The 12,761-nt window shown below is 37.1% G+C and overlaps 1 protein-coding gene across 2 annotated transcripts in view; it reads right to left on the minus strand.

Moving 5' to 3' along the window:
* Window positions 1-12,761, minus strand: part of TAB2 (TGF-beta activated kinase 1 (MAP3K7) binding protein 2) — a 57,715-nt gene that overhangs the window by 25,329 nt on the left and 19,625 nt on the right. The window contains exons 2-3 of one of the 2 annotated variants that reach the window (XM_023729159.1): window positions 7,388-7,577; window positions 168-1,668 (exon numbers count right to left, since the gene is read on the minus strand). In XM_023729159.1, the coding sequence (XP_023584927.1) occupies window positions 168-1,668; window positions 7,388-7,489 (1,603 nt within the window). In that variant the 5' untranslated portion in view covers window positions 7,490-7,577. Of the gene's footprint in view, window positions 1-167; window positions 1,669-7,387; window positions 9,403-12,761 lie in introns of those variants that run through there. The other variant, XM_023729164.1, reaches the window with a different exon arrangement.

A 12,761-nucleotide genomic window follows, 5' to 3' on the forward strand; every position in this document is an offset into this window, starting at 1 on the left:
ATTTATGTGGATACTCTCAAATGTTCTTAAGATAACATTATTTGGGGCAACACTTAAAAAATATCATTAAAAGATGAGATAATAATGCTGATCTCCATTTCTGCTGTGAAATCAAATATATGCCAGTAATCCCAACATGGAAAACTATCCCACTTTGTGTTAATTACCTTGTGTGTAGGCGGCATCATCAGATCCCATACTCAATTTCCGGGCTTCACTTATTCTATCCACATGCGCTAAAGCAGGGTCCGCGAGGTGCTGAATGTTTTCTGTTTCTACATAATGATCAGGATGGTTTAAAAGATTTGTAAGTTCAAAGGTAGGGGACACCACCCCTGGTGAAACTGCAGGGGGCTTATTGGGAGAAACTGTAATTTTGAAAGTATACTTTGTATTGGGTTGAGTGACCACCACTCGAGGAGAAGTTGCAGAGTTATTGCCTATTGCTCGACTTTTGGGAGGGTGGTGATGAATAAAGGCAGGACCCATGCTCACTTGCCCAGACATATTCCTGGAGGCAGCAGATGCTCCAGAGTTTGTGGATATGAAAAGGGTGGGCTGATTCCGCATGACCTGTTCCTCTCCTGCAGTGGCATTGGCTGAAATATAGACCTTGGGTTGACCACGGGACATCACCTCATCGGTATTTGGGGGGCTGGCAGCTATGTAAACAGTGGGCTGATTTCGATTTAAGGTCTGGCTGTTGACCGAAGAGGAACTGCTGGAGGTTCGAGATCCAGAGGAACGCAATTTTGAAGAATTGTTTCTTTGTGGGGGTTCAAGTTTGATTTCAATCTGGTTTTTTCGAGGTCCTGTTGAAATATTCTGAATGTTGTATTGGCTGTGGGCAGAAGACTGAGAGCTACCCGATGAATGAATCGTTGGTGGTTGTGGCGTAGTAGGTGAACTGATGGGCATGTAGACGTGAGAGGTCTGGTGGCCTTGCTGATTTGGCTGCTGGGCTGAGGTATGTGACAGAGGATTAGATGTAGGGTAAGTAGTCCAGGGACCAGGTTGTGAAGGTTGATAGACTTGCTGAGGGTTCATGGGATTAAATTGAGATACCCAGCCAGAATGCTGTTGTGTCTGTCGAGCTGTACCACTAGGAGTTGTAATATAAGGCCTAATATAGATAGAATTTCCCTGTGGACTGTTAAGTACAGGTGGAGGTACACCATGTATGTGCAAAGATGTAGGAGTATTACGACCAGTCTGGATATTTGGGGCTAAAGTTACCATAATGGGATTAAATCTGGGAGTCTGTTGAGAAAGATTAGATGTTCCTTTGCTGCCTAAGTGAAATCCAAGATGTGGTGCTGAATTTGAAGCACCAGATGCACTGGACATTCCAAAAACATTAAAACCTTGAGGAACTTGAGCTGGTGCTGTCTGTGGCTCCTGCTGAAATAGTTCATTATTGGACTGACCACCTTGAAGTTGTCCATCACTGATGCTGTGCGTTAGGGTCCTACTTCCATTCATTCTATTTCCTTCTCTTCCATGATGGTAAACATTCTGTGATTGCAAGTCCAAGTTGAGAGAAGTCATGTGATTGCGTAGACCAGAAATTCCAGAATCATCCGAAAAATTCAAGTCTCCTTCACCATAAAGATATCTTGTACTCTCCTGAGAGAGAACTGCACAGCAGGCATCCAGGTTATTATTATTCTATAAAACAAAATAAAAGCAGCTTGATGTTAACAGTCAGAAGCTAATGCTTACACTGTTATCACTACTAAAATATTATGTGATTAACAAGGGATGGGTTAATACAATTATAACAGATGTATCTGAACCTTTTTTATTTGAAAAGAACTATTTATATGCAAATAGTTGAATTAAAACTTCTCACTAAGTAATGGAAAAGCTCTCTGACTAGCAATAGCAGAAAGTGAAACAAATCATTGTTCTGTTTTAGGAACTATTTTTGAGTAAAAATGGATTCATGAAATACAGTAAATTATTGGTGAACAATGTAATATAAATATCAAACAAATCATTCAACTTTAAGTATATAACACTGTATAATTAAACTTTAAAAAAAAGTTAACAATATAATTTAACATTTCTAAAAGTATTTGGAAGAAAATGTTCTATTGGTGCTTGCATGTTCAAGTGCTATATAAACTCTTTTAAAGTAATGATCTTTAAAAAAATTATATTTGTAATATTTAAATTAAAATATTTAAACCTAAAATCCATACCAAAGTCATCTCAATTCCTCAATGCTTCCTCTTGTGTAAAATATAAATATATATGTGTAAATATATATATGAAATACAGGCTCAAGGCAGCCTCCAGCATAATTTAGTTCTTATCTCTACCTTTAGATAGCACCATACAAATCTACTCCAAAGAAATGAAAAACCAGACTGTTTTGAAAAAATCCTCAAAAGAGACTGTTAACCACTAGTCATAGATCATCCATAAAAACATTTACTGAGCACTTATATGGGCAGCACTCTGTTCAAGGGCATGGAAGACTTAATGACATATAAAGCCTAACTTTTCCCTTAGAAAAGCTTGAAATTGAACTAGGGAGACAAATCATGCATTCTTGAGAAGGTAACATTATTAAAATGTGAGTATCTGCCAAATAAGAGGTGGCAGTGAAGTTCAATAAAGAGAGTTAATACTTTAGGCCACTGTAGAAAGGACTGGGTTAATGAAGGAGGAATGGCCTGATGGGTTTCACAGAATATATTAGATTTGGATAGGAAAAAAAAAGAGGAAGAATTCTTCGTGAAGGGAATGGCATGAGTAAAGTTATAAATGTGATAGTAAAGTAAAAAAAGCAAACACATGTTTTGAACAAGATGGTTGGAACAGATATGGCTGGAGTTAAAGGTTCACATCGAAAATTCTGTGGAACAAACTCATGGACAAACAAATTGGGATTAAATAATGAAGGATTCTGAAAAACGAGTCACACTGGAGTTTGGACTTTATTACAGGCAGTGGGAAGTGCCACTGAAAGTAAATGGACCAAGAAATAAAGACATAAAGGATATTTTGGGAAGATAAGTCTGTTGATACTTAGGATGATTAGCAGAGGGAAAACCTTTTGACAAGAAGACCTCAGAAGACATGAAATAATGAGTTTCGCCAGGGGAAATGAATTACAAAAGCAGTCAACACAATTTGGCCACAAGACAGAAAAATTCAGAGAGGACTGGAAGATCAGGAGCCTGATGGGAAGAGGACAATGTTAGACATCAAAAGTGAATAACCAAATCAAAACGTCTACAGGTTTGATATGAGACAAAATCTTATTAGAAAGAATTGGACTAAAAAGGCATCTCAAAGTCTTGTTAAGAAATAAACAAGTAACACAAAAGAAAACATTAGTGAGTAAGGCTTAACTTTGAATAACCAACAATTTAAATGTTCCGTGTTACCAAAATTCATCTATCTTACTCACAACTCTGAACTGATATATCCTAGTTTTTGAAATAATATTTAAAAATTGATCACAATCTTTATCAACGGATTACTCCTCGATCTAGGCAGGCCTTAACTTTTGCCAAACTTAATTGGTGCTTTTTACTTCAGGCTAACTTTATTGATATTCCTAGTAAATTCTTTTCCCTTCTTAGCCATAACTTACAGAAATCCCATTCTTCCTCTAACCTCTCAGTCAACAATGCCTAATTAAAATGTATATTCCCTATCAAATTAAATCCCCCACTTTGTTTTTAAAAGCACGATGCTCACATTTTCAAAGTCTTCCTTTCATGCTCTCGTGCATCACACAAAGAGGCACACAATGTCTGCCTGTCTCTTTGCGATATTAAAACTGACTGGTGGATTCAGATGTTGCAGGCTTGATCCATCTAATGATTTTAGCAGCCACATCACTGTTTAGAACCCCTTCAGGTGGACTCCTGTGTACATATGGCATGAACCTAGCAGTCTTTCATAGCTTCCTTGCTTTCCGATGATGACAAGATGTCCAAGCTCATCTTGTACATTTCCTGCCTTAGATTTGATATCAGCCATTTCTCTAAGGATCCCTGGTTACTTTTAGTGGGAAACTGTATTTTGAGAACTCCCTTTTAGTGTATCAAAAGGAGTGGGATACGAGTTTAAAAAAAAGGTTGAGAATCTTTTTTTCTTTTTTTAGCCACCATCTGCATTCCCTTCATAGCTACAAAGTCTGTATCATTATTTCCAGTTCCTCTTTAATTTTCCCCAACCTCCTTGCACAGACACAGAAATTACACATAGTATCACAGTATACCCTACGATCATCCTTCTCAAACTGTGATTCATCTACTCCTTTAACCAACATTCACTGAGTATCCATTAGGCAAGTAGAAAGGAACATAATCCCTGTTCTCAAGGATCTCAGTCTTGTGTACACAAATAAATGTAAGGCAGAATGACAGATGTCATTATGTTGTTGTTAGTTGCTGTTGAGTCAATTCTGATTCATGGTGACCCCATGTGTGCAGAGTAGAACTGCTCCATAGGGTTTCCAAAGCTGTGATCTTTTGGAAACAGATCACCACGCCTGCCTGGGGTTCTGGGTGGATATGAACTGCCAACCTTTTGGCTATCAGTTGAGCACTTAAATATCTGTGCCACTCAGGGACTCCTAGGTGTCATCAAGAAACATATATAAGGACTAGGAGTGGAGTTTATCTGAGAAGGCTTCAACTAAGGTGATGGCACTTAAGACACCAAGTTTTACAAATAATGAATAAACAATATTTAACACGTTATTCTGAAAAGATATATAAAGTAGCAAATTTTAAACATACAGGTGTGATCATATTTAAAAAGTAAAAACAGCAAAATAGAACTCAATTAAAAAAATCAAAGTGCCAACTACACAATATTTTCACACTGTCCAAGATTAAGATTTAATTACCAAATATACAAATAAATTTTAAAGATATAAATTACATCTGCTGATAATACAGCTATCTTAGAGAATCTATAACATAAGGAAATGATGTAAATAGTTCCAAAATGGGGGGTCTAAGCAGTAAATAAAGCCAAGAAGAGAACAACAGAGGATGGATACTTCGGTTCTCCTAAGAAGCAAATCGTTTAAGAAGGAAATTTATATACAGAGTGAAATGGTAGTATGGCATGATCACTTAACTCTAATTTCTTATATTGTATGTACTATGATTTTTCATCTAGAAAAAGTTCCATATCAGAATACTTATGTGGGGATCTCTCGATAGAAAGGACAGAAGCCTGATCAATTGAAAAGGGAGAGCAGTCCCTAAAAGTGAGGCTATTACCAAATAAACAGATGTTTATACAATTAGAGAGATGAATTTACCTTTACAGGTAACACTGAGTTTCTGTTTATGGCGATGGAAAATTTGGCAATGGATATAATGGATACTGGTGATGGTTACACAACATGATTAATGTAATTGGTGTCACGGAATTGTACACATGAAAGATGATGAACTGGCAAATGTGTTATCTATATTTTCACAATTAAAAAATACACCAAGTGTGATGTACATATACCCTAGCTGTATCCCCAGAGGAGCCCTCCTCATTCCTTTGTCATATTTCTTGTTATATCAGCTAAAAAGCACATTACCTGGATACCCAGATGATTATGAACTCAATTTAGAAGACTGTGGTCGTCTCATGGGTAATTTGCAAGCAAACAGATTTCATTTCATCAAGCATACCATAGGGGGTTTGTTTTTGGTAAAATCAGCTTAACACAGTGATATTACTGGATGCCCAAAGGAAATTCAAAATGATCTATTTTCTGTTTTTTGGTAAAGCTGAAAAACAGGCTTAATCACTTTATTTATTTTTTGAATAGGTAATTCATTTACACAGATCAAAACAATAGAAAAAAATACACTGAGAAGTTTTATGCCGAACTGTCCCCATCAGGCCGGTTCCCTCTTGCCTACTGTAGGTAGCCATCTTTATTAATTTTATTTTTGATCCTTCCAGTATTTCTTTGGATCAGGCAGTGTTTCGTTCTGTTGTACACAGGGTCGCTATGAGTCAGAACTGACTCGACGACAATGGGTTTGGTTTTTTTTTTAGGTTTTACTACTACCACTGCTATTAGTAGTGGCTGCTAACAATTACTGAGCACTCATAATGAAACAGGTACCCTAACAGCTGCTTTACATGCATTGTTCATATTTAATTCTCTGTGAAGCTTTTTTTACTCCCATTGTACAGGTGAGGAAAATGAGGGTCAGGGAGGCTAATTAAGTTACTGCTAGTAACTGTCAAAATTTGAACTCAAGTTTGTTTACCACCAAAACATATGCTCTTAGCCACTATACTATAGAAATAGCCAGGCATGTCTGGAGAATGCCAAGTAGTTCAGGGTGACTAAGAGGAGGAGGGACTGGACAAGAGATCAAGCTGTAGAATGCGACAGGATTCCAGACCATAGCCCTAGCCAGGATATACAGACTTTATTCTGAAGGGTATGGAGACATAAAATTTTCATTTATAAAGACACTCTGGCAGAAGTGAGGAAGATGGATCCAAGAGGCCAAAACTGGGTTACACTATAGGTGGGTAGAGCAAGTAAAAGTATAGATAAGGGTAACAGGAGCATGAACAAAATGTAGCCACGTGGTAGCAACATAGATATTGAGCCTCTTGGAAATTCCACACAATTGTAAACTTCAAAAATCATCTGTCCAGAGTAAATACATCTGACTGAGCCCAAAACAGTTTTTATGACTCTGTTTTAACAAGCTGAAAAATCATTTTTGTTAGAAAAATCTCCCATTTAATTAAATGGGAAGACACATCTATCACTAAGTATTTAAAATTACAGGGTTTCTAAAATTTTGTATACCAAGAAGAAAGTAAAAATTTATCAGAAGCTTAGTGACATTAATTGGAAAACTTACAAATTAAGTAAAAATGATAAAAACAGGTTTCTTCTTTAGAATTGGGACCTTCAGCACCATCCAGTCAAACTCCTTCATTTTATACAGTAAAGTACAAAGACAGCATGTAACTTGCTGACTACACCTGGGGTGTGCATTCATTAGAATCCAAGTTTCCTGACTCATTATTTAATGCTTTTCTCACTTTCATGTGATGATCTGGAATTTTAAAAAGTTGTTCAGGCAAAACAGGAGGGAGAGAAGTGAAGTGAGCTCACAGCTAGTAAGCATCGACCATATATCAATGCTTACATTTGGATCTATATAAAAATTCTCATACCTATGGTATTAGCCATAAAGTACACATGGGGTACGGAGAGTCTAAACAACCTGCCAAAGGCCACCTGACTGCTGGACACCAAAGCCCACATCTTCTCATTATAGCACACTAATTCCAACAAAGAGATAAAAGAGTTTTCTTCCAGTATCTAAAATAAATACCAGGTTTGTATTAATAAATGCAGAAATCATTGAACACTGACCTGTAACATGCACCTGGATACAACAACTTCAGGTACTTCAGGAAATTTTTGTCGCAGGTCATGTAAAACCTGAAAATCAATTTGGTGGCTTCCTTGGGCCATTCGTATATTGCCTGATCAGGACTATTGTATAGTAGGCAATTCTAGGCCTTAGTGGAAACAGTACTCATCTCTTCTGTCCAAGCATTTTCTGTGAAAGAAAAAAGAAATTTTAATGAGCACTGATTACAGCATAAATATTGTTGTGGATTTAAAATTTCAATACAAAAGGATATGTGCCTTAGCATCTAACATTTACTATAAACTATAAATATATTATTTAGGTCTATAATGTTTTCCAGATAGTTACAGTCTTTTCAGTTTGTAACTCCTGATGGCAACTTTTATACTGTCTAATTCCTTGATGTCCACACCCTCTATAATGGCTATGCCAAAAGGCATTCATATATGAAATTACTGCCAAGGTTGTCCTCCCTCATTCTTTTAAAAGGGAAGAATGAATATCGATTTTTTTTCTTAATGATTAGAGGACAGCCTGAGCTGAGTAATTCAATTTGCTTTATTTAAAATTCTTAGTATGTATCCTGAAAACATGCGGTTCTACAAATTACTTTGCAGGTTTTGTCTAAAACTTAATGATCTATAACACAATAGTTTGAAATTTCATCTTAACTTTCAGATATATTTAATACTTAAATGCATAATCAATTCACTCTAAGCGGCTTAGCAGCATTTTATTCCCTCTGCTTCTATTAAATCAGTATTTAAAAATACTAATGCTTGGGCCCCAACCCTAGAGACTTAATTGGTCTGGGGAGTGGTCTGGGTATACTGACTTTTAAAAGCTTCTCAGGTAATTCTTATGTGTAGCCAAAGTTGAGAACTACTGCCTTATTTTTATTTCTAATGATCCTAATGTAAACCATGTTTAATCTTAAAAGTTCCTTTGGGATATAAATAAGACATAAATACATTTAACCTAAATAACATTAAAAATATTTAAAATCTATGTCATTTGATTAATAATTAAAATACATTTCATATCAGGGTTAAGAAGCTAATCTTTTTAAGGTGAATTTTGTATCTATAATATTTCTCTTTTATCTCTTTAACATAAGCTTAAAAAAGTAAAGACTGTAACTCACAGCTCCATGAACATAGAGATTAGGTCTCTCTTGTTCATTGTGTATCTAGCACTTTGAAGAGTCTTCAGCGTAAGAGCAGATATTCCACTTTTTTTTTTTAAAGTAGACTTAGTTATGATAGAACTCCTGAGTCCTCAACGGAACAAAAGCTTATTCAGATATCATGTACAGTCAACTTTAGCTCTTTATTCTCAGTTGACTATATTTTCTTTTCTCTACGTGACTTCAGCTTAGTTACATCTCATATGTTTAAAACCACTGCCAACCAAGTTATCTGCATTATAAATTTCCCAAACCACTTTATTTCTATGTAACACACACACTCTCTCTCAAACACACACAATTTTAGCACTCAAAGTAGTGTTTCTATAAATAGGCTGCAGGAGAAAGGAGATGTAGTACTGAAAATTAGTAAATAATACCAAAAAATAATAAGGGCTGATACACATGCTACAATATTGCTCATCTTAAAAACCTGCCCTTGACTCCACCACCCTCTCCAGCTATCAGCCTATTCCTCTGCCCACATCCTTTTGGACAAAAACTGCTTGCAAGAGTTGTTTATACTCAGCGTCTTCACCTCCTCCCCTCTTAACCTCTTTTAAACCTATCCCAATCAGGCTTTCATAGCCTTTCTCCACTGAAATTACACACTTATCAAGGCTGCCAGAATCTCCCAGGTTGTCAAATCCAATGGTTCCCAGTCTCTTACTAGATCTCTTGGCAGTTTATGACACAGTCAAAAATTCCTCATTCTTTAAACAATTTCTTCATATGACTTCTGTGATTTATACTCTTCTAGCTGTTCCTTCTCAGTTTTCTTTGCTGCAGCCTTCTCCTTTCCTAGACATCTGTCATGGATTGAATTATGTCCCCCCCCTCCCCGCCCCCACAAATGTGTGTATCAATTTGGCTGGACCATGATTCCCAGTATTCTGTGATTTTCCTATATGTTGTAAATCCTGCCTCTATGATGTTAATGAGGGAGGATGGGTGGCAGCTGTGTTAGTAAAGCAGGACTCAATCTACAGGGTTGGACTGTATCCTGAGGCAGTTTCTTGAGACATAAAAGACAGAATAGAGCAGAGAGACAGGAGGACCTCATACCATCAAGAAAGCAGTGCCGGGAGCAGAGTGCGTCCTTTGGACAGGGGTCCCTGTGCCGAGAAGCTCCTAGTCTGGGGCAACATTGATGAGAAGGCCAAGAGAGAGAGAGAACCTTCCCCTGGAGCTGACACCCTGAATTTGGACTTTCAGCCTACTTTACTGTAAGGGAATAAACTTCTCTTTGTTAAAACCATCCACTTGTGGTATTTCTGTTATAGCAGCACTAGATAACTAAGACAACACTAGATAACTAAGACAACATTTAAATGTTGGAGGCCTATGGAGTACAGATCTAGGGTTTCTTTCCAAGTACACCTAAAGTCCTCTTCAAAGTAATTTCATTCAAACAGTACTTTAAACAGCATCTATATTCTGAGATTTGGCAAATTTATATCTCCAACCCCAATCTCTCCCTTGAGCTCCAGACTAATATATCCAACTGCCTACTTGACATCTCCTTTTGGATATCTAAAACTCATTTCAAACTTAGTATGTCCAAAATTGTACTTTCATTTCCCCTCCCCATTCAATCCAACTCTTTCCTTGTCTTTTCCATCTCAGTGAATGCTACCATTCATCCAGTAAGCCTTTCTCTCACATCACACAGCTAATCCACCATCAAGTCTTGTTGGCCGTTTCTGCAAAAATATTCTGAATCTGACCATTTTTCCCCACCTCTGTTGCTGCTCTTGTCTAAGCCACTATCGTAACTCACCTAGACTACTACTGCAAAGGGGGCAGTGATGGTGCAGTAGAATTCTCACCTTCTATGTGGGAGACCTGGGTTCAATTCCTAGCCAATTCATCTCATGTGCAGCTACCACCTGTCTGTCAGTGGAGGCTTGCAAGTTGTTATGATACTGAACAGGTTTCAGTGGAGCTTCCAGACTAACATGAACTAGAAAGAAAGTCCTGGTAATCTATTTCCGAAAATCAGTCAATGAAAACCCTGTGAATCACAACTGTCTGATCTGCAACTGATCAGGGCATGGATGGTGCAGGACTGGGCCACGGTTTATTCTGCTGCCGATGGGGTTGCCAGCCAGTCAAGGCTTACTCGACACACAGTCGTCAACAACACTACTGCAAACTGGTCTCCTCTCTGCCTTCACTCCTTGCTACCCTCACCGCCTACCCCCATAGTCTTTTCTTTACCTAACAAAGTGATTTTAATATAAAAGGTACATCACAGCAATCATTCCCTTTACTCAAAATTCTCCACCACAAGGTTTCTGGCTAACTTAACCCAATGCTGTCGAGTCGATTCTGACTCATAGAGACCCCATCATACCCTAACTTCATCTACCACTCTCCTCTTTGTTCCCTCAGTTCCAACTGGCCTTCTTTCTCAAAGAAGCCAATCTCATTCCTCCCTTAGGGCTTTTGCTCTTGCTGTTTCTTCTGCTGGGGATAGTCTTCTCTCAGAAACCTGCGTGGCCCCCTCTCTTACTTCCTTAGTATTTCTGATCAAACGTCACCACCTCAGAGACAGCTTCCCTGGCCAACCTATCTCAAATAATGCCACACTTCTGCCCCCAATGCCATCACCTCCTCCTACCCTGCTTTTTCTTCACAGCAGTGGAAAACGCTTCTCTGGAAAATGAAGATTTAGCTTTATAACTCAGTCGCTACCCACATATACCATACTTCCCCAGTGCATCCGCCCAATTACTTCACAGTTTTTTGCTTAAATCAGTATTTAGTCTGAGGAAGTTAAAAGAGAGAGGAGAAAAAAGTGAATTGGATGGCAGATAACAGAAGGACAACCAGAAAGCAGCACAGAAATAAAGCAATGAAGAAACATATATTTAATAGAGGATTTCCAGATGGAAAGAGTCAAGAGAACGAGGGAAAGGTAAAATTCAAAGTGATAATGGCCGAGAATGTTTTTAGCATTGAAGACATGTCCTCACATTGAAAAAAATGCATTAAGTTCTAAATAGAAAAAATAAAAACATATTTGCACCTACACTGTAGTGAAACTACAGAATGCTAAAGACAAAGATTCTATCTTAAAAAACCACCAGTGAGAAGAATAACTAGACTGATGAACTCCTAATCAGTAACAGTAGATTCCAGAACATAAGGGAATAAGATATGCACATTCTGAGGGTAGAGGTTTAGCTGCCTTTTCACTGATAAGGAAGTCCTTCTAGAATCAGGGCTTATACAACAACCTTACTTAATGATGTGTTCCTCATGGAGACCTACAGTCTATCTCCTTTCCACATAGATAACTGCTTATCTTATAATTGAAATGTGCTGACCCTTTGACCTAGCAATTCCACTTCTAGGGATTTATCTAAGGAAACAGACAATCATGCAAAGATGTACATAGAAGGATTTTTATTATAGCATCATTTATAGTAAACTTAGAAACAAACAGAAGATTGACGAAAAGTTATAGCATGTTCATACAATGGATTAGGTAAAAATGCTGTGAAGTATGAGATTCATCTAAATGTACTGACATGGACCATAAACACTGCTGCGTGGGAAAAAAACGTATTACTGAACAATGTAAATGTGATCCCAATTACATACTGATAAAAAGAGATTTTATTTTACTTTATACATTTTAAAATTGTTTGTATTTTTTACATTGAAAACATATTAATTTTAAAAATAGTAATAAAGACATTGTCATTTTAGACTATAAAAACAGGGAGGGGCATACCTCCGACTATCTTACGTTGTAGAGTGCTACAAATGTCATAAATACCGACAAACGGAATAATCTCTGAATACTCAAAGAATCTGTAACACTTTTGAAATGACAGATGTGTTTTGATAAATTACTATAAAAAAAATCTATAGAAAAATGAAAGCCTGCTTGCTCTTAATAAATCAACTACACAAGATATTTTCTTTTAATACTGAGTTCATTTCAGACCCAAAAAAAAACAAAAATAAACTCCTAAGCCCCATACTACAATAGTGAATATCCTACTTAGCATTTGATGCCAGGATTTTCTTTTTAAGGTTACTTATGATCTTATAAATGAAGTCTGGAAAGATTTTTTTTTTTTGCTTTAGATCCATCCTCACCTTATTTCTGCAGTCTGGTTTAATTATTCCTTTGAACAGCCCATACCTATGCGTGTAATGTGAACTTGTGCCTT

Source organism: Trichechus manatus, unplaced genomic scaffold (genome assembly GCF_000243295.1).
Source record: "Trichechus manatus latirostris isolate Lorelei unplaced genomic scaffold, TriManLat1.0 scaffold00002, whole genome shotgun sequence".
In the NCBI taxonomy this organism is placed as follows: Eukaryota; Metazoa; Chordata; class Mammalia; order Sirenia; family Trichechidae; genus Trichechus; species Trichechus manatus.